This window comes from Bufo gargarizans, unplaced genomic scaffold (genome assembly GCF_014858855.1).
Source record: "Bufo gargarizans isolate SCDJY-AF-19 unplaced genomic scaffold, ASM1485885v1 original_scaffold_1790_pilon, whole genome shotgun sequence".
Classification (NCBI taxonomy): domain Eukaryota; kingdom Metazoa; phylum Chordata; class Amphibia; order Anura; family Bufonidae; genus Bufo; species Bufo gargarizans.
Genome location: NW_025334517.1, coordinates 83,782 through 105,289, shown reverse-complemented (window position 1 = coordinate 105,289; position 21,508 = coordinate 83,782). Strand labels below are relative to the sequence as shown.

At 48.9% G+C, this 21,508-nt stretch overlaps 1 protein-coding gene across 2 annotated transcripts; it reads right to left on the bottom strand.

Moving 5' to 3' along the window:
* Positions 1-4,287: 4,287 nt before the first annotated feature.
* Positions 4,288-21,011, bottom strand: FAIM (Fas apoptotic inhibitory molecule). Of its 2 annotated transcripts, none has more exons than XM_044274501.1 (5): positions 20,085-21,011; positions 16,375-16,510; positions 8,026-8,254; positions 6,376-6,425; positions 4,288-5,351 (listed from the first exon to the last, which is right to left on the bottom strand). In XM_044274501.1, exons 2-5 carry the CDS (start codon positions 16,483-16,485, stop codon positions 5,202-5,204), a joined length of 540 nt encoding a protein of 179 aa, XP_044130436.1. In that variant the 5' UTR covers positions 16,486-16,510; positions 20,085-21,011; the 3' UTR covers positions 4,288-5,201. The 2 variants fall into 2 exon arrangements, with proteins under 2 accessions (XP_044130436.1, XP_044130435.1); XM_044274500.1 differs by lacking the exon at positions 20,085-21,011 and adding an exon at positions 16,715-16,738.
* Positions 21,012-21,508: the final 497 nt, after the last annotated feature.

Here is a 21,508-nt window from a genome sequence, read left to right as displayed (position 1 = left end):
CTTATTAAGACCACCCCAGGCCCTGGACATGACCGCGGAAAAATCCCTCATGGACCGGGAACATGGTAGTCTCCGACTGCCTGGACGGAAAAAGGGGGAACTCCTGACCAGTGGAAGGAGGAGAATCCCCTTGGAGAATAAAGGTGTCTCGGACAGTCACCACTAAGTCAGCCACCCTGGTGGAGAGCTTAGGCGAGGGGTCCCGCTCCATGACCTAATCAGAGCCGGAAATTCTCCTTCAGACTTGCGCTCCCTAAGGGAGGGGAGAGTCGCCCGAACGCGCCTCTAGACGAGGGGGGGGGGGGGGGGGGGGAGAGCCAGAGCCATCCGAGGAGGGATGCTGCTGCTCACGCTCCCTGTTAGTATTCGGGCGTCTTCTGTGGAAAACCACTTAGAGAGGTGGTTGGCGTCACAGGATTTGAAAATGCCCTATAGTCCAAAAAGGACGTGGCTCGTCCGAGCCGGATAATTCTCCTTCGGAGTACTCTCCCTAGGGAGGGGGAAGAGCAGTCCGCAAGCGCCACCGGCGAGGTGAGGGGGGTGGAGAGACAGAGACATCCGAGGTGGGATGCTGCCGCTCACGCTGCCTCTTCGTAGTCAGTCACCCACTGTGGGGACCACTGAGAGAGATGGAGTCGTTAGCGCCACAGGATTAAAGGACATGGTTGCCTTGGTGACTAAGACCAATTTAGCGGCCGCGCTGGACATGGCAGATGCCCAAGCGGGGACCGCAGGCCCCCAGGGACGTGGAGGAGGGGTGGAGGAGGGGGGTAAGGCAGGGATGCAGGTAATACTTATCTGCTCCTGCAGAACTTCTCCTGCAGAACTTCTCCCTCGACTCCAGGACCAGCAGGGATGCACCTCATCAGGCTTCTGACTCCTTGTCCAGGAGTGCAGTGTTCTGGTGGAGGGTGGCAGCAGGAGACCCAGTAGCTGGTGGGATACCGGAGCTGCAGGTCGAGCCCGGATCCACTTGTCTTCTTTGGGGGGCAATGGAGGCAGCCAGGCAGCGTCCAAGGACGGCAGCGGGCATTCCACGGGGGACCAGGAAGGCGCCATGCCGACCTGTGTCCCCATCTAGAATAATATAAACAATTTTTGAAGGCTGAAAGGGGCTTTGAACTCAGAAAGCCTGGACATGGGGCAACAGCAGCAGTACCACTGAGCTACCAGCTTGCCTGGCACAAAACGGAGTAGAGTGATGAGGAGCTGCACGGCCATGAGCAAACAGAGTCTCCGGTGTAAGGAGAGTCAGAGCGGCATGCCGAGGCTCCGCCTCCCCTAACGCGTCATTATGGCGCGAAAAAAGCGCGCGAAAATAAGCGCGCGCACGAAAAATAAGCGCGCGCGCGAAAATATGCGGGCGCGCGAAAATATGCGCGAAAATAAGCGCACCACGTGGAGGAGCGGCCTGCCGGCGGGCGCTGAGGGAGCGCAGCAGCCAAGGCCCGACGAGAGAAGCGCTGAAGCCCAGTTTAAGGGGAAGAGATGCCAGTACTCCAGTGCCAAAATGAAGAAAGTGCCCCATCAGGATCCTTCTTCAAGCTCACCCAGGCAGCCACAGACAAATAGACACAGAGGGAGGGGGAGGGATTGCAACACTTATCTGCTCAGCATGCTCCCTCGATGTCCAGACCAGCAGGGATGCGCCTCTTCAGACTTCTGACTCCAATCCAGGAGAACAGTGCTCTGGAGGAGGGTAGGCAGCAGGCGTCCCAGCAGCTGGTGGGATGCCGGAGCTAACAGGTCGAGCCCGGATCCACTTATCTTCTTGGGGGGAAATGGAGGCAGCCAGGCAACGTCCCAAAGACGGCGGCGGGCACTCCACGGGGGACCAGGAAGGCGCCATGCCGACCTGTGTCCCCATCTAGAATAAAAATAACAAAAAGGAGTAGAATCAGAGAGTGTCAACCTCCTTCACCAGACACTAAGCAAAGACTGAGTTCCTCCTGGTGGAGTCTGGGGGTATAGCCCGAGGAGGAGGAGCTCTTTCATTTGCATAGTGTCCCTCCTACTAATACCTCTAAGCTATACCCATGGTCTGTGTCCCCCAATGGAAAAAAGCACGAGAAATACAGTCTATTGCCCCCTGTTATCAGCCATATCAGGGGAGAGGATGACTGTAGGACAGGAGAATACAGTCTATTGCCCCCTGTTATCAGCCATTTCAGGAGAGAGGATGACTGTAGGAGAGGAGAATACAGTCTATTGCCCCCTGTTATCAGCCATGTCAGGGGAGAGGATGACTGTAGGACAGGAGAATACAGTCTATTGCCCCCTGTTATCAGCCATTTCAGGGGAGAGGATGACTGTAGGACAGGAGAATACAGTCTATTGCCCCCTGTTATCAGCCATGTCAGGGGAGAGGATGACTGTAGGACAGGAGAATACAGTCTATTGCCCCTGTTATCAGCCATGTCAGGGGAGAGGATGACTGTAGGACAGGAGAATACAGTCTATTGCCCCCTGTTATCAGCCATTTCAGGGGAGAGGATGACTGTAGGACAGGAGAATACAGTCTATTGCCCCCTGTTATCAGCCATGTCAGGGGAGAGGATGACTGTAGGACAGGAGAATACAGTCTATTGCCCCTGTTATCAGCCATGTCAAGGGAGAGGATGACTGTAGGACAGGAGAATACAGTCTATTGCCCCCTGTTATCAGCCATTTCAGGGGAGAGGATGACTGTAGGACAGGAGAATACAGTCTATTGCTCCCTGTTATCAGCCATTACAGGGGAGAGGATGACTGTAGGACAGGAGAATACAGTCTATTGCCCCTGTTATCAGACATTTCAGGGGAGAGGATGACTGTAGGACAGGAGAATACAGTCTATTGCCCCCTGTTATCAGCCATTTCAGGGGAGAGGATGACTGTAGGACAGGAGAATACAGTCTATTGCTCCCTGTTATCAGCCATTTCAGGGGAGAGGATGACTGTAGGACAGGAGAATACAGTCTATTGCCCCCTGTTATCAGCCATTTCAGGGGAGAGGATGACTGTAGGACAGGAGAATACAGTCTATTGCCCCTGTTATCAGCCATTTCAGGGGAGAGGATGACTGTAGGAGAGGAGAATACAGTCTATTGCCCCCTGTTATCAGCCATTTCAGGGGAGAGGATGACTGTAGGACAGGAGAATACAGTCTATTGCCCCCTGTTATCAGCCATTTCAGGGGAGGATGACTGTAGGACAGGAGAATACAGTCTATTGCCCCTGTTATCAGCCATTTCAGGGGAGAGGATGACTGTAGGACAGGAGAATACAGTCTATTGCCCCCTGTTATCAGCCATTTCAGGGGAGAGGATGACTGTAGGACAGGAGAATACAGTCTATTGCTCCCTGTTATCAGCCATTTCAGGGGAGAGGATGACTGTAGGACAGGAGAATACAGTCTATTGCCCCCTGTTATCAGCCATTTCAGGGGAGAGGATGACTGTAGGACAGGAGAATACAGTCTATTGCCCCCTGTTATCAGTCATTTCAGGGGAGAGGATGACTGTAGGACAGGAGAATACAGTCTATTGCCCCCTGTTATCAGCCATTTCAGGAGAGAGGATGACTGTAGGACAGGAGAATACAGTCTATTGCCCCCTGTTATCAGCCATTTCAGGAGAGAGGATGACTGTAGGACAGGAGAATACAGTCTATTGCCCCCTGTTATCAGCCATTTCAGAGGAGAGGATGACTGTAGGACAGGAGAATACAATCTATTGCCCCCTGTTATCAGCCATTTCAGGAGAGAGGATGACTGTAGGACAGGAGAATACAATCTATTGCCCCCTGTTATCAGCCATTTCAGGGGAGAGGACGACTGTAGGACAGGAGAATACAGTCTATTGCCCCCTGTTATCAGCCATTTCAGGGGAGAGGATGACTGTAGGACAGGAGAATACAGTCTATTGCCCCCTGTTATCAGCCATTTCAGGAGAGAGGATGACTGTAGGACAGGAGAATACAGTCTATTGCTCCCTGTTATCAGCCATTTCAGGGGGGAGGATGACTGTAGGGCAGGAGAATACAGTCTATTGTATAACACTGTTATACAAGCTGTATACTGACTACTTTACATTGTATCAAATTGTCAGGTGAAAATCGCATTCCCATTACTCCTGGAGTCGGCCCCGTATATCGCGTTTCCGTTACTCCTGCGGTTGGCCCCATATATCATGCTTCCGTGGTCAGCCCTGTATATCACGCTCCCATTACCCCAGAAGGTCCTACTTTTGTAAATTGTGACCATTCATTACAGTCATTAATAAATATTGGCGCCCGGAGAGGAGAACATAACAGCACAAATCATCGGGAGATTTTATTCATTGGGATTTCGGATTAAAGAAAATAAGAAAAATGTTAAAATATTTACATAATAAAAAGCGCCAGGACGAGGCGACCAATCAGGTCCCGGCTTCACCACCTGATGCTGCCCTCTGATTGGCTGCAGTGGGGATTGTGGACACTTTGGCAGCAGTGGCTCTTACACCTGAGGCCAGCTGGAGAGCTGCGATGACATCACGGCACAGACTGCCCTAAACAGCACCCCCCACAGGACGCCGCCATGTCTGGCTCTGTTCACATGTATGCTGAGGATCCCAGTTATAACGGAATCCATGCTGCAAGGGAGATCTGTTGTACTACAGGTACCAGCACTGCCCGGGGAACATCACTTACAATGGAGGTCACATGTCCTTGTAATAACTGATCAGCAGGGCCCCAGCAACAGTATCCCCCATGACCTACTTATCACAGGGAACCCATCAGCAAGGAGGCATGCACAACCCATCATTCACCACTGCTACAGAAGCGTCGTGATATCAGTCCACCCTGTCTCACACTCCAGCGACATCCAAAGCTGTTCGGTACTATGCAACATGATCTCAAAACCTCAGGGCAGCTCTGCATGTGACTGGAGTCATTGACATGATGTAACAGAATAGTGACTGCAGCTTTGGATGTGACTAGAGTCATTGACATGATGTTATATCAGAATATAAATTTTCATCTTTAGTTTCTTCAACAAAAGTAAAAAAAAAAAAAAGACAAAACTCCTTTTGTATTAACAAAATAAAGTCCTCTGAAAGCTAAAAGTTTGTGGCCCCCCCCGGGTGACGGCAGGAAGAGGGGGTGTAACATGTGCGGCTCCGGGGTAACATCCACTGACACCTGCAGACTCCTGATGAGGACCTGAGCGGTGACAGACATTACTCGCTGCTCTCAGGTATTTCCCGCTCGTCCATGATCAGCGTGTGGATGATGCCTTCCCTGCGTTTGCCGCTGCTCACAGCCTTTATACAGCAGTCGTGGTTGCCAATTGTGAAATGCGTCTCGGTGCCGTCGTCTACGAACTCCCCCTGCAGAGAGACAAGAGTCCGAGCTGAGGAGACAAGGAGACAACAGCGCGACCAGCGAGGAGGAGACAAGGAGACAACAGCGCGACCAGCGAGGAGGAGACGAGGAGACAACAGCGCGACCAGCGAGGAGGAGACGAGGAGACAACAGCGCGACCAGCGAGGAGGAGACGAGGAGACAACAGCGCGACCAGCGAGGAGGAGACGAGGAGACAACAGCGCGACCAGCGAGGATGAGGACGAGGAGACAACAGCGCGACCAGCGAGGAGGAGACGAGGAGACAACAGCGCGACCAGCGAGGAGGAGACGAGGAGACAACAGCGCGACCAGCGAGGAGGAGACGAGGAGACAACAGCGCGACCAGCGAGGAGGAGACGAGGAGACAACAGCGCGACCAGCGAGGAGGAGACGAGGAGACAACAGCGCGACCAGCGAGGAGGAGACGAGGAGACAACAGCGCGACCAGCGAGGAGGAGACGAGGAGACAACAGCGCGACCAGCGAGGAGGAGACGAGGAGACAACAGCGCGACCAGCGAGGAGGAGACAGCTGATAACAGCACAAACAACAATTACAGGTGTAGTCTACAAATGGCACAGCTCTCCTACAAGAGCCTGAGGAAGTCTGAATCCCACAGGTTGTTGAATTGTCAACCCCCATATTTTACACTTCAGCTCTGCCTACTCAGGTCACAAACTAAGGGCTTAGTCAGACGGCCATATGTATGGGTTCTCTGTGCAGGCGCATTAATTTCAATAGGGCCCCAAAAGATGCAGACAGCACATCGTGTTCCGTTCCGCGATCCCAGAGAAAACATGTCCTATTTTTGCCTGCAATAGCGGAAAATAATAGGCATTTCAATCATAGGGCCGGCCGTGTGCGGTCTGCAAAATGTGGAACACACACAGCCGGTATCCGTGTTTTGCGGATCCACAATTTGCAGACCGCAAAACACTTATGGCCATCTGATCCCGACTCTACATAAATAGAACAGCATCACATGACACAGCAGTCACCGCCCACTTACTGCCGTCTCCAACATTTTTCCATTGCACCAGACGTCCATCGTGTCCTTCTCTGAAAGAAATATAAACTGCATCAGACATACAGATCAATGACCCCAACCCTGTGCTCCCTCTAGTGGTGACTGTATATACATCTGTATGTGAGGAGCTCCCCCTAGTGGTGACTGTATATACATCTGTATGTGAGGAGCTCCCTCTAGTGGTGACTGTATATACATCTGTATGTGTGGAGCTCCCCCTAGTGGTGACTGTATATACATCTGTATGTGAGGAGCTCCCTCTAGTGGTGACTGTATATACATCTGTATGTGAGGAGCTCCCTCTAGTGGTGACTGTATATACATCTGTATGTGAGGAGCTCCCCCTAGTGGTGACTGTATATACATCTATATGTGAGGAGCTCCCCCTAGTGGTGGCTGTATATACATCTGTATGTGAGGAGCTCCCCCTAGTGGTGACTGTATATACATCTGTATGTGAGGAGCTCCCCCTAGTGGGACTGTATATACATCTGTATGTGATGAGCTCCCCCTAGTGGTGGCTGTATATACATCTGTATGTGAGGAGCTCCCCCTAGTGGTGACTGTATATACATCTGTATGTGAGGAGCTCCCCCTAGTGGTGGCTGTATATACATCTGTATGTGAGGAGCTCCCCCTAGTGGTGGCTGTATATACATCTGTATGTGAGGAGCTCCCCCTAGTGGGACTGTATATACATCTGTATGTGAGGAGCTCCCTCTAGTGGTGACTGTATATACATCTGTATGTGAGGAGCTCCCCCTAGTGGTGGCTGTATATACATCTGTATGTGAGGAGCTCCCCCTAGTGGTGACTGTATATACATCTGTATGTGAGGAGCTCCCCTTAGTGGTGACTGTATATACATCTGTATGTGAGGAGCTCCCCTAGTGGTGACTGTATATACATCTGTATGTGAGGAGCTCCCCTAGTGGTGACTGTATATACATCTGTATGTGAGGAGCTCCCTCTAGTGGTGACTGTATATACATCTGTATGTGAGGAGCTCCCCCTAGTGGTGTCTGTATATACATCTGTATGTGAGGAGCTCCCTCTAGTGGTGTCTGTATATACATCTGTATGTGAGGCGCTCCCCCTAGTGGTGGCTGTATATACATCTGTATGTGAGGAGCTCCCTCTAGAGGTGACTGTATATACATCTGTATGTGAGGCGCTCCCCCTAGTGGTGGCTGTATATACATCTGTATGTGAGGAGCTCCCTCTAGTGGTGACTGTATATACATCTGTATGTGAGGAGCTCCCCCTAGTGGTGACTGTATATACATCTGTATGTGAGGAGCTCCCCCTAGTGGTGATTGTATACACATCTGTATGTGAGGAGCTCCCCCTAGTGGTGTCTGTATACACATCTGTATGTGAGGAGCTCCCCTAGTGGTGACTGTATATACATCTGTATGTGAGGAGCTCCCCTAGTGGTGACTGTATATACATCTGTATGTGAGGAGCTCCCCCTAGTGGTGGCTGTATATACATCTGTATGTGAGGAGCTCCCCCTAGTGGTGGCTGTATATACATCTGTATGTGAGGAGCTCCCTCTAGTGGTGACTGTATATAACTCCAGCTTCTATACAGATGCTGATGATGTAGATATTGGGTTGGCGTGTCTCTTACCCAGCACCACCCGGCAGTCCTCCCCATCCACGTGCAGCACCCACGTATTGGTGGTCTTGGAGCGGTTTTCCATGTATTTCTTGAGGCTTTTACCGTTCACTTCCAGGGTGTATTCATAGGCAAAGCCGCTGACGGCGTCAATGTTGATGGTGGCCTTTGTCTGCGAGGCGCCGACTGGAAATGTCTCTTTCCCGACCAGTTTAAACATCCAGTCCTTCCGGATGATTTCCTGGCAATGGAAAGAAGAGAGAACTCGCACCCGGACACACAGCTCATAAAATACATCCACATCAGAGAGAAACTTTCAAGATTTGGTTTGTTGAAAAATGTGGTTTGGATCTGAAGCGAGAGATGAGATGTCTGCAGGAGACACTGCTCTTGGCTTCCAGGAAGAATAGATGCCGATTGGGATTAGACAGGATACCCTCTCTTTTCTGTTTTGTCAGACAAGCTAATTTGCATACCTTTGGGTTTCTGGGAAAGATATTCAAATCAGCTTTTCTTCCAAAACTGAAAATATTTTTTGGTCTCCCTAATGATGAAGAGCAGCAGAAATGGTAGCCCACCGGCCGCTCAGCCAGAAGCTCGTGGCTTCTCAATGACAGAAGTGACCCCTGCGGTTTCCACAAATGCGGGGAACTCGACTGCGTTATTTCGTGGTAGTGGGGGGACTGCGTTTGTGCTTTCCCCCGATTTTCTCTGGTTAATAACAGTGCTTGATACAATACTACACAGAGACAAAAAGTAATCAGTAATGTAATCCTCGTAGTATTATATTGTACCATTGTTCTGACAACTGATTGTGAATAAGTGTCACCCTGGGTGTCAGAGTTCTCTATTACTTTGGGGTCTGTCTCTGGTTCACCTGTAGGTGCTCGTTCTTAGAGGGTCTCTCTGCGTTCACTATCCTGATCACATGGTGTCCACATGATGTCATTTGTTACCAAAAATAAAGACAAAGCAAAAGAATCTTCAGAGCTGGAACTTCTTTCTGCTGTTTATATCTTGAGAACTTGCAGTGAGTGTAGTGTGTACAGTGAGCAGTGTGTATGTACAGTGAGCAGTGAGCGTACAGGGAGTAGTGTGTATGTACAGGGAGTAGTGTGTATGTACAGTGAGCAGTGTGTATGAGCAGTGAGTGTACAGGGAGTAGTGTGTATGTACAGTGAGCGTACAGTGAGCATACAGTGAGTAGTGTGTATGTATAGTGAGCAGTGAGCGTACAGGGAGCAGTGTGTATGTACAGTGAGCATACAGTGAGCGTACAGGGAGTAGTGTGTATGTACAGTGAGCGTACAGTGAGTAGTGTGTATGTACAGTGAGCATACAGTGAGTAGTGTGTATGTACAGTGAGCATACAGTGAGTAGTGTGTATGTACAGTGAGCATACAGTGAGTAGTGTGTATGTACAGTGAGCATACAGTGAGTAGTGTGTATGTACAGTGAGCAGTGTGTATGTACAGTGAGCGTACAGTGAGCATACAGTGAGTAGTGTGTATGTACAGTGAGCGTACAGTGAGCAGTGTGTATGTACAGTGAGCGTACAGTGAGCATACAGTGAGCAGTGTGTATGTATAGTGAGCAGTGAGCGTACAGTGAGCAGTGTGTACAGTGAGCAGTGTGTATGTACAGTGAGCATACAGTGAGCGTACAGGGAGTAGTGTGTATGTACAGTGAGCAGTATGTACAGTGAGCGTACAGTGAGCGTACAGTGAGCATACAGTGAGCAGTGTGTATGTACAGTGAGCATACAGTGAGTAGTGTGTATGTACAGTGAGCATACAGTGAGTAGTGTGTATGTACAGTGAGCATACAGTGAGCAGTGTGTATGTACAGTGAGCATACAGTGAGCAGTGTGTATGTACAGTGAGCAGTGTGTATGTACAGTGAGCATACAGTGAGCGTACAGGGAGTAGTGTGTATGTACAGTGAGCGTACAGTGAGCAGTGAGCGTACAGTGAGCATACAGTGAGTAGTGTGTATGTACAGTGAGCATACAGTGAGTAGTGTGTATGTACAGTGAGCAGTGTGTATGTACAGTGAGCGTACAGTGAGCATACAGTGAGTAGTGTGTATGTACAGTGAGCGTACAGTGAGCAGTGTGTATGTACAGTGAGCATACAGTGAGCAGTGTGTATGTACAGTGAGCAGTGAGCGTACAGTGAGCAGTGTGTATGTACAGTGAGCAGTGTGTATGTACAGTGAGCATACAGTGAGCGTACAGGGAGTAGTGTGTATGTACAGTGAGCAGTATGTACAGTGAGCGTACAGTGAGCGTACAGTGAGCATACAGTGAGCATACAGTGAGCATACAGTGAGCAGTGTGTATGTACAGTGAGCATACAGTGAGCAGTGTGTATGTACAGTGAGCATACAGTGAGTAGTGTGTATGTACAGTGAGCATACAGTGAGCAGTGTGTATGTACAGTGAGCATACAGTGAGCGTACAGGGAGTAGTGTGTATGTACAGTGAGCGTACAGTGAGTAGTGTGTATGTACAGTGAGCGTACAGTGAGCAGTGAGCATACAGGGAGTAGTGTGTATGTACAGTGAGTAGTGTGTGTATGTACAGTGAGTAGTGAGTGTACAGGGAGTAGTGTGTATGTACAGTGAGCGTACAGTGAGCATACAGTGAGTAGTGTGTATGTATAGTGAGCAGTGAGCGTACAGTGAGCAGTGTGTATGTACAGGGAGCAGTATGTACAGTGAGCGTACAGTGAGCAGTGAGCGTACAGTGAGCATACAGTGAGTAGTGTGTATGTACAGTGAGCATACAGTGAGTAGTGTGTATGTACAGTGAGCGTACAGTGAGCAGTGTGTATGTACAGTGAGCGTACAGTGAGCATACAGTGAGCATGTATAGTGAGCGTACAGTGAGCAGTGTGTATGTACAGTGAGCAGTGTGTATGTACAGTGAGCATACAGTGAGCGTACAGGGAGTAGTGTGTATGTACAGTGAGCAGTATGTACAGTGAGCGTACAGTGAGTAGTGTGTATGTACAGTGAGCATACAGTGAGTAGTGTGTATGTACAGTGAGTAGTGTGTATGTACAGTGAGCGTACAGTGAGCAGTGTGTATGTACAGTGAGCGTACAGTGAGCAGTGAGCGTACAGGGAGTAGTGTGTGTATGTACAGTGAGTAGTGTGTGTATGTACAGTGAGTAGTGTGTATGTACAGTGAGCGTACAGTGAGCGTACAGGGAGTAGTGTGTATGTACAGTGGGTAGTGTGTGTATGTATAGTGAGTAGTGTGTACAGTGAGCATACAGTGAGTAGTGTGTATGTACAGTGAGCGTACAGTGAGCAGTGAGCGTACAGGGAGTAGTGTGTATGTACAGTAAGTAGTGTGTGTATGTATAGTGAGTAGTGTGTGTACAGTCAGCTGTAAGCGTACAGGGAGTAGTGTGTATGTACAGTGAGTGTACAGTGAGTAGTGTTAACTGTTAGCGTAGGGCGAGTAGTGCGTGTGTACAGTGAGCAGTGTGCGTACAGTGAGTAGTGTGTGTACCGTGAGCGTACAGTGAGTAGTGTGTATGTACAGTGAGCATAGTGTGTGTATGTAGTGAGCGTACAGCGAGTAGTGTGTGTACCGTGAGCAGTGAGCGTACAGTGAGTAGTGTGTATGTACAGTGAGCATAGTGTGTGTATGTAGTGAGCGTACAGTGAGTAGTGTGTGTACCGTGAGCAGTAAGCGTACAGGGAGTAGTGTGTGTACAGTAAGCAGTGTGTATATACAGTGAGCGTACAGGGAGTAGGGTGTATGTACAGTGAGCGTACAGTGAATAGTGTGTATGTACAGTGAGTAGTGTGTATTCACAGTGAGTAGTGGGTGTATGTATAGTGAGTAGTGTGTATGTACAGTGAGCGTAGTGTGTGTACAGTCAGCTGTAAGCGTACAGGGAGTAGTGTGTGTGTATGTATGTACAGTGAGCATAGTGTGTATGTACAGTGAGTAGTGTGAGCGTACAGTGAGTAGTGTGTATGTACAGTGAGCGTACAGGGAGTAGTGTGTATGTACAGTGAGCGTACAGGGAGTAGTGTGTATGTACAGTGAGCGTACAGGGAGTAGTGTGTATGTACAGTGAGTATACAGTGAGTAGTGTGTATGTACAGTGAGCATACAGTGAGTAGTGTGTATGTACAGTGAGCGTACAGTGAGCAGTGAGCGTACAGGGAGTAGTGTGTATGTACAGTGAGTAGTGTGTGTACAGTCAGCTGTAAGCGTACAGGGAGTAGTGTGTATGTACAGTAAGTAGTGTGTGTATGTATAGTGAGTAGTGTGTGTACAGTCAGCTGTAAGCGTACAGGGAGTAGTGTGTATGTACAGTGAGTGTACAGTGAGTAGTGTTAACTGTTAGCGTAGGGCGAGTAGTGCGTGTGTACAGTGAGCAGTGTGCGTACAGTGAGTAGTGTGTGTACCGTGAGCAGTAAGCGTACAGTGAGTAGTGTGTGTACAGTGAGCAGTGAGCGTACAGTGAGTAGTGTGTATGTACAGTGAGCATAGTGTGTGTATGTAGTGAGCGTACAGCGAGTAGTGTGTGTACAGTGAGTAGTGTATGTATGTAGTGAGCGTACAGCGAGTAGTGTGTGTACCGTGAGCAGTGAGCGTACAGTGAGTAGTGTGTATGTACAGTGAGCATAGTGTGTGTATGTAGTGAGCGTACAGTGAGTAGTGTGTGTACCGTGAGCAGTAAGCGTACAGGGAGTAGTGTGTATGTACAGTGAGCGTACAGTGAATAGTGTGTATGTACAGTGAGCAGTGTGTATATACAGTGAGCGTACAGGGAGTAGTGTGTATTCACAGTGAGTAGTGGGTGTATGTATAGTGAGTAGTGTGTATGTACAGTGAGCGTAGTGTGTGTACAGTCAGCTGTAAGCGTACAGGGAGTAGTGTGTGTGTATGTATGTACAGTGAGCATAGTGTGTATGTACAGTGAGTAGTGTGTATGTACAGTGAGCGTACAGGGAGTAGTGTGTATGTACAGTGAGCGTACAGGGAGTAGTGTGTATGTACAGTGAGCGTAGTGTGTATGTACAGTGAGCGTAGTGTGTATGTACAGTGAGCATAGTGTGTATGTACAGTGAGCATAGTGTGTATGTACAGTGAGCATAGTGTGTATGTACAGTGAGCAGTGTGTGTATGTACAGTGAGCATAGTGTGTATGTACAGTGAGCATAGTGTGTATGTACAGTGAGCATAGTGTGTATGTACAGTGAGCATAGTGTGTATGTACAGTGAGCATAGTGTGTATGTACAGTGAGCATAGTGTGTATGTACAGTGAGCATAGTGTGTATGTACAGTGAGCATAGTGTGTATGTACAGTGAGCAGTGTGTGTATGTACAGTGAGCAGTGTGTGTATGTACAGTGAGCAGTGTGTGTATGTACAGTGAGCAGTGTGTGTATGTACAGTGAGCAGTGTGTGTATGTACAGTGAGCAGTGTGTGTATGTACAGTGAGCAGTGTGTGTATGTACAGTGAGCAGTGTGTGTATGTACAGTGAGCAGTGTGTGTATGTACAGTGAGCAGTGTGTGTATGTACAGTGAGCAGTGTGTGTATGTACAGTGAGCAGTGTGTGTATGTACAGTGAGCAGTGTGTGTATGTACAGTGAGCAGTGTGTGTATGTACAGTGAGCAGTGTGTGTATGTACAGTGAGCAGTGTGTGTATGTACAGTGAGCAGTGTGTGTATGTACAGTGAGTAGTGTGTGTATGTACAGTGAGTAGTGTGTGTATGTACAGTGAGTAGTGTGTGTATGTACAGTGAGTAGTGTGTATGTACAGTGAGCAGTGTGTATGTACAGTGAGCAGTGTGTATGTACAGTGAGCAGTGTGTATGTACAGTGAGCAGTGTGTATGTACAGTGAGCAGTGTGTATGTACAGTGAGCAGTGTGTATGTACAGTGAGCGTACAGGGAGTAGTGTGTATGTACAGTGAGCAGTGTGTATGTACAGTGAGCGTACAGGGAGTAGTGTGTATGTACAGTGAGCGTACAGGGAGTAGTGTGTATGTACAGTGAGCGTACAGTGAGCGTACAGGGAGTAGTGTGTATGTACAGTGAGCAGTGTGTATGTACAGTGAGCAGTGTGTATGTACAGTGAGCGTACAGGGAGTAGTGTGTATGTACAGTGAGCAGTGTGTATGTACAGTGAGCGTACAGGGAGCAGTGTGTATGTACAGTGAGCGTACAGGGAGCAGTGTGTATGTACAGTGAGCGTACAGGGAGTAGTGTGTATGTACAGTGAGCGTACAGGGAGTAGTGTGTATGTACAGTGAGCGTACAGGGAGTAGTGTGTATGTACAGTGAGCGTACAGGGAGTAGTGTGTATGTACAGTGAGCGTACAGGGAGTAGTGTGTATGTACAGTGAGCGTACAGGGAGTAGTGTGTATGTACAGTGAGCGTACAGGGAGTAGTGTGTATGTACAGTGAGCGTACAGGGAGTAGTGTGTATGTACAGTGAGCAGTGTGTATGTACAGTGAGCAGTGTGTATGTACAGTGAGCGTACAGGGAGTAGTGTGTATGTACAGTGAGCAGTGTGTATGTACAGTGAGCGTACAGGGAGTAGTGTGTATGTACAGTGAGCGTACAGGGAGTAGTGTGTATGTACAGTGAGCGTACAGGGAGCGTACAGGGAGTAGTGTGTATGTACAGTGAGCAGTGTGTATGTACAGTGAGCGTACAGTGAGTAGTGTGTATGTACAGTGAGCAGTGTGTATGTACAGTGAGCGTACAGGGAGTAGTGTGTATGTACAGTGAGCGTACAGGGAGTAGTGTGTATGTACAGGGAGCAGTGTGTATGTACAGTGAGCGTACAGGGAGTAGTGTGTATGTACAGTGAGCAGTGTGTATGTACAGTGAGCGTACAGGGAGTAGTGTGTATGTACAGTGAGCAGTGTGTATGTACAGTGAGCGTACAGGAGTAGTGTGTATGTACAGTGAGCGTACAGGGAGTAGTGTGTATGTACAGTGAGCGTACAGGGAGTAGTGTGTATGTACAGTGAGCGTACAGGGAGTAGTGTGTATGTACAGTGAGCGTACAGGGAGTAGTGTGTATGTACAGTGAGCGTACAGGGAGTAGTGTGTATGTACAGTGAGCGTACAGGGAGTAGTGTGTATGTACAGTGAGCAGTGTGTATGTACAGTGAGCGTACAGGGAGTAGTGTGTATGTACAGTGAGCGTACAGGGAGTAGTGTGTATGTACAGTGAGCGTACAGGGAGTAGTGTGTATGCACAGTGAGCAGTGTGTATGTACAGTGAGCGTACAGGGAGTAGTGTGTATGTACAGTGAGTAGTGTGTATGTACAGTGAGTGTACAGTGAGTAGTGTTAACTGTTAGCGTAGGGCGAGTACAATGATCATACAGAACATACTACAGGTGCTGCTCAGCTGTTCAGCTCTTACATTCACCAGGGGTCAGCACCTCTGACTATAGGGGGCGCTGCTGCATCTCGTTGACGGTCAGGATTGGTTCTAGGTCGGGCTGCCAGGACAGTAGGTCATACTGGAGTTCTATTCACTGCACCAAGTATCATCTGCCTGTTCTTACTTAGACTGATGGACAATAAGAAATCTATGGGATCGTTTTAGTAGAAGCAAAACTCATCGAAGGAGCTGGAAATCCTGTGTGACGGCAGATCTGCTCTAATCTCTCCGCTGAACTCGATCCCTAGCTGATCGGCAGGGGTGCCGCCTTCCAGCCTTTTAAACATGCTTACATAGCAAAATTGGGGGGGGGGGGGCCCTCTGGGTGGGTACTATTTCTATTATGGAGACCAGTTAATATACGTGATGACTGTTGTAGGCTACACAACACTCCTCTTGATGTCTGGGAAACATTTATGCAAAGTTTAGAGGACTAAAAATATCACTGAGGCCGATGAACATGTAAAGAAATCCCGCTCTGCACTCCCTCTCTCTTTGGCTCCCCCCCCCCCCCTCAAAGGGACGATGGACGTTGATCCAGGATTGGTTCTGATGGCCACACCTGGGGTCGGGAAGGATTTCTTTTCCTCTCATGGGGTTTTGCCTTCCCTGGGTCACAGGTTGGACCTGACGGACTTTAGTTTTTTTCCAGCCTCAACAATGATGCACCTCCGGTCTATGTAGGAGATCGAGGCCAACTTTCCCAAGTGTCTCTCTGGGGGGGGGGGGGGGCTCCCTGCCAGCACCACCATCTTCTATGACTACCCCCATCATTGTGTGAAGTCACGTGGAGCAGCAGTACGGGCTGACACCTCCCGCCCGGTCACCTCCAGAGCTGCACTTCCCCCTCAGAGCCCTGACTGATGGCCGCTCGAGCAGATAACTGGGTGGTATGTGAGGACCCCCACTACAGCGCACTCACCTTCCCGTCCACGTACACAACGCGTTTCCCTGAGGTCGTTCCATGTTCAAACTCGATCTTGTGGACCCCGTCACTGAGCGCGACCTCCCACACCGCCACAAGGTCGCTCATCTTCTCCAGGCGGCCGTAACGAGCTCTGCAGGTAACGGGAGGGGGAGGGGAGACAAGAGGCTGATCAGATTACACCAGATTAGTCCAGGTGAAGGATAACCCCCAGCCCTGCTCAGGATGATGGACAACTACCTGCAGGGGTCACATCTATAGGCGTCACACAGACCTTCATAGGGATCAACCCAAAAATGAATACAGCAGCTCCCAGACCTGGGGCTCTATACGTTACCTGACGTCATCCTCGTATACTGCGACCTCCTCACGTGCTGCCGCCATAAGCGCTGATCCCGTCAGCAGGAGAAGAAGAGAGAAGGGTTCATATAACAACCGCACCCAGCAACAGGGGACCGTATACATCGCCTATAGGCCGTATACATCGTCTATGGACCTTATACACCGCCTATAGGCCGTATGCGTCGCCTATAGGCCGTATGCGTCGCCTATAGGCCGTATACATCGCCTATAGGCCGTATACATCGCCTATAGGCCGTATACATCGCCTATAGGCCGTATACATCGCCTATAGGCCGTATACATCGTCTATAGGCCGTATACATCGTCTATAGGCCGTATACATCGTCTATAGGCCGTATACATCGTCTATAGGCCGTATACATCGTCTATGGACCTTATACACCACCTATAGGCCGTATACATCGTCTATGGACCTTATACACCACCTATAGGCCGTATACATCACCTATAGGCCGTATACATCGTCTATGGACCTTATACACCACCTATAGGCCGTATACATCGTCTATGGACCTTATACACCACCTATAGGCCGTATACATCACCTATAGGCCGTATACATCACCTATGGACCTTATACACCACCTATAGGCCGTATACATCACCTATAGGCCGTATACATCATCTATGGACCTTATACACCACCTATAGGCCGTATACATCACCTATAGGCCGTATACACCGTCTATAGGCCGTATACACCGTCTATAGGCCGTATGCATCGCCTATAGGCCGTATGCATCACCTACAGGCCGTATGCATAGTCTATAGGCCGTATACATAGTCTATAGGCCGTATACATAGTCTATAGGCCGTATACATAGTCTATAGGCCGTATACATAGTCTATAGGCCGTATACATAGTCTATAGGCCGTATACATAGTCTATAGGCCGTATACATAGTCTATAGGCCGTATATCGCCTAGAGACCGTACAATCGTCTATGGACCTTATACACTGCCTATAGGCCGTATACATCGCATGTAGACCGCATGCATCACCTATAGGCCGTATATCACCTATAGGCCGTATACATCACCGGTAGACTGTATACCATCACCTATAGGCCGTATATCGCCTAGAGACCGTACAATCGTCTATGGACCTTATACACTGCCTATAGGCCGTATACATCGCATGTAGACCGCATGCATCACCTATATGCCGTATATCACCTATAGGCCGTATACATCACCGGTAGACTGTATACCATCAGCTATAGGCCGTATGCATCAGCTATAGGCCGTATGCATCAGCTATAGGCCGTATGCATCAGCTATAGGCCGTATGCATCAGCTATAGGCCGTATGCATCAGCTATAGGCCGTATGCATCAGCTATAGGCCGTATGCATCAGCTATAGGCCGTATGCATCAGCTATAGGCCGTATGCATCAGCTATAGGCCGTATGCATCAGCTATAGGCCGTATGCATCAGCTATAGGCCGTATGCATCAGCTATAGGCCGTATGCATCAGCTATAGGCCGTATGCATCGCATGCAGACCTTATACATCAGCTATAGCCTGTGCACGTAGACAGTATACATCACCGGTAGACTGTATACATCAGCTATAGCCTGTGCACGTAGACAGTATACATCACCGGTAGACTGTATACATCAGCTATAGCCTGTGCACGTAGACAGTATACATCACCGGTAGACTGTATACATCACCTATAGCCTGTGCACGTAGACAGTATACATCACCTGTAGACTGTATACATCACCTATGGACTGTGCACGTAGACAGTATACATCACCGGTAGACTGTATACATCAGCTATAGCCTGTGCACGTAGACAGTATACATCACCGGTAGACTGTATACATCAGCTATAGCCTGTGCACGTAGACAGTATACATCACCGGTAGACTGTATACATCACCTATAGCCTGTGCACGTAGACAGTATACATCACCTGTAGACTGTATACATCACCTATGGACTGTGCACGTAGACAGTATACATCACCTGTAGACTGTATACATCACCTATAGCCTGTGCACGTAGACAGTATACATCACCTGTAGACTGTATACATCACCTATAGCCTGTGCACGTAGACAGTATACATCACCTGTAGACTGTATACATCACCTATGGACTGTGCACGTAGACAGTATACATCACCTGTAGACTGTATACATCAGCTATAGCCTGTGCACGTAGACAGTATACATCACCGGTAGACTGTATACATCACCTATAGCCTGTGCACGTAGACAGTATACATCACCTGTAGACTGTATACATCACCTATAGCCTGTGCACGTAGACAGTATACATCACCGGTAGACTGTATACATCAGCTATAGCCTGTGCACGTAGACAGTATACATCACCGGTAGACTGTATACATCAGCTATAGCCTGTGCACGTAGACAGTATACATCACCGGTAGACTGTATACATCAGCTATAGCCTGTGCACGTAGACAGTATACATCACCGGTAGACTGTATACATCACCTATAGCCTGTGCACGTAGACAGTATACATCACCGGTAGACTGTATACATCACCTGTAGACTGTATACATCACCTGTAGACTGTATACATCACCTATGGACTGTGCACGTAGACAGTATACATCACCGGTAGACTGTATACATCACCGGTAGACTGTATACATCACCTATAGCCTGTGCACGTAGACAGTATACATCACCTGTAGACTGTATACATCACCTATGGACTGTGCACGTAGACAGTATACATCACCGGTAGACTGTATACATCACCTATAGCCTGTGCACGTAGACAGTATACATCACCTGTAGACTGTATACATCAGCTATAGCCTGTGCACGTAGACAGTATACATCACCGGTAGACTGTATACATCACCTATAGCCTGTGCACGTAGACAGTATACATCACCGGTAGACTGTATACATCACCGGTAGACTGTATACATCACCTATAGCCTGTGCACGTAGACAGTATACATCACCTGTAGACTGTATACATCACCGGTAGACTGTATACATCACCTATAGCCTGTGCACGTAGACAGTATACATCACCTGTAGACTGTATACATCACCTATGGACTGTGCACGTAGACAGTATACATCACCGGTAGACTGTATACATCACCTATGGACTGTGCACGTAGACAGTATACATCACCTATGGACTGTGCACGTAGACAGTATACATCACTGGTAGACTGTATACATCACCTATGGACTGTGCACGTAGACCATCAGCTATAGGCGGTGTATACTCCGCTCTAGGCGGTGGACTTGTGGCTGCCCTTCATGGTGTATACGGGCTCGGGGCAGAGTGCACAGGAGACGCGGTACATCCCGGTTCCGTCCACCGATATCCAGGCCTTACCTGACGGTCTCCGCGGCCGGAAGTTGCTGTGAATCGGCCTCTGCTGCCCGGCAACAGTCTCCAGGCGACAGGGCGTGCGCGGGCCCGACTGCCAGTACTGCGCGTGCGCTCACAAGTCACGTGATAGTGCCTGAGGAGCGCCTATTTAGGTTGTCTGAACTCCATGCACAGAAAGGACCTTGTGTGGGTTTCACGCTGACTCCAGGTAGAGAAGCGGGGGTAATACATGATGGTATGTACTGTGAGGCGCATGGCCCTAAATTGATGCTTCCAATATCATATGACACTAGGACGTCAGAGGGTCCTTACAGCGGATGGCGTTTACTGCTGTATCCAATGTGCGGCCCAGTCTGCTGCGCACTACTCTCCCCATCATGTAGTCTTCCTGGAGGTCATTAGTGCGGTGTCCAGTGGCATTGTTAGGGCCCTCCCCTGCTGCTCCTCCACAAGAGCTGCGGTATTGGGCACATTCCTGCCAGGTGTGAATAATGCTGGAAGCATGCGCTGTGATCAAAGGGTTAACAGGAGGAGACCACCCCCTGAGGGGGAGGAGAGCCCCAGTCAGCCAATCAGCTTCCTCCTCTCCGTGGTGGGCGGTCGCCTCACACTAACCCTTAACCCCTTAAGGACCCTGGGATTTTCCACCTTCCCGTAGTCGCACAGCCTCACGAGGGCTTATTTTGTGCAGGACAAGTTGTACTTTCTAATGGCCCCAGTTACGGTTTTATCCCATGTAGTAGGGAGCGGTAGAATTCCCACTGTCCACTATGCGGTAAAGCAGACCTGTTCTCGTCATTCTCCAGGTCCTTACGGCTCCGGCGATACCACGCGGACATCATTGTTCTTGCATTTTGATACTGAAATTATATCTTTTTTTAAACCTTTTGAGGAATTTTTAATTTATTTTTTCATAACCATACTCCGCCCCCTCTCCTGTAGCCATGTGCACGGCGCTGCGTGGGGCTCATCTTTTGCGGGACGATCTGTTCTTTTCAGTGATACCAATTTTAAGTGTCTGCGACTTTTTGATCACTTTTAATTAAACAATTCTTGGGTAGTTGAAGTGACAAAAAATGGTATATTGGCTGTTTTTTGTTTTTTTTTCCCGCTGCGCCATTATTACTGTTATATTTTAATAGTACGGGCATTTTCACACGCAGCGATGCCCATGCTGGGGTTTTTTATTGGTTAAGTATTTTTATTTTAATAAAATGGGGGCGATTTGAACTTTCAGTTTTTTTTAAGTCACCTTGCGTGACAAATCGCTGGCAATCATTGGCCTGCCCATAGTATTCAGCCACCATTGACGACGTCATCTGCACTATACCAATACAAGGCTGCCCCCTAGTGGCCTGCAAGTAGCGCAAGGTAACAGGTTCCCCGATCTCAGCCGGGGAACGCCATTACTGGACCACAAGCGCGCA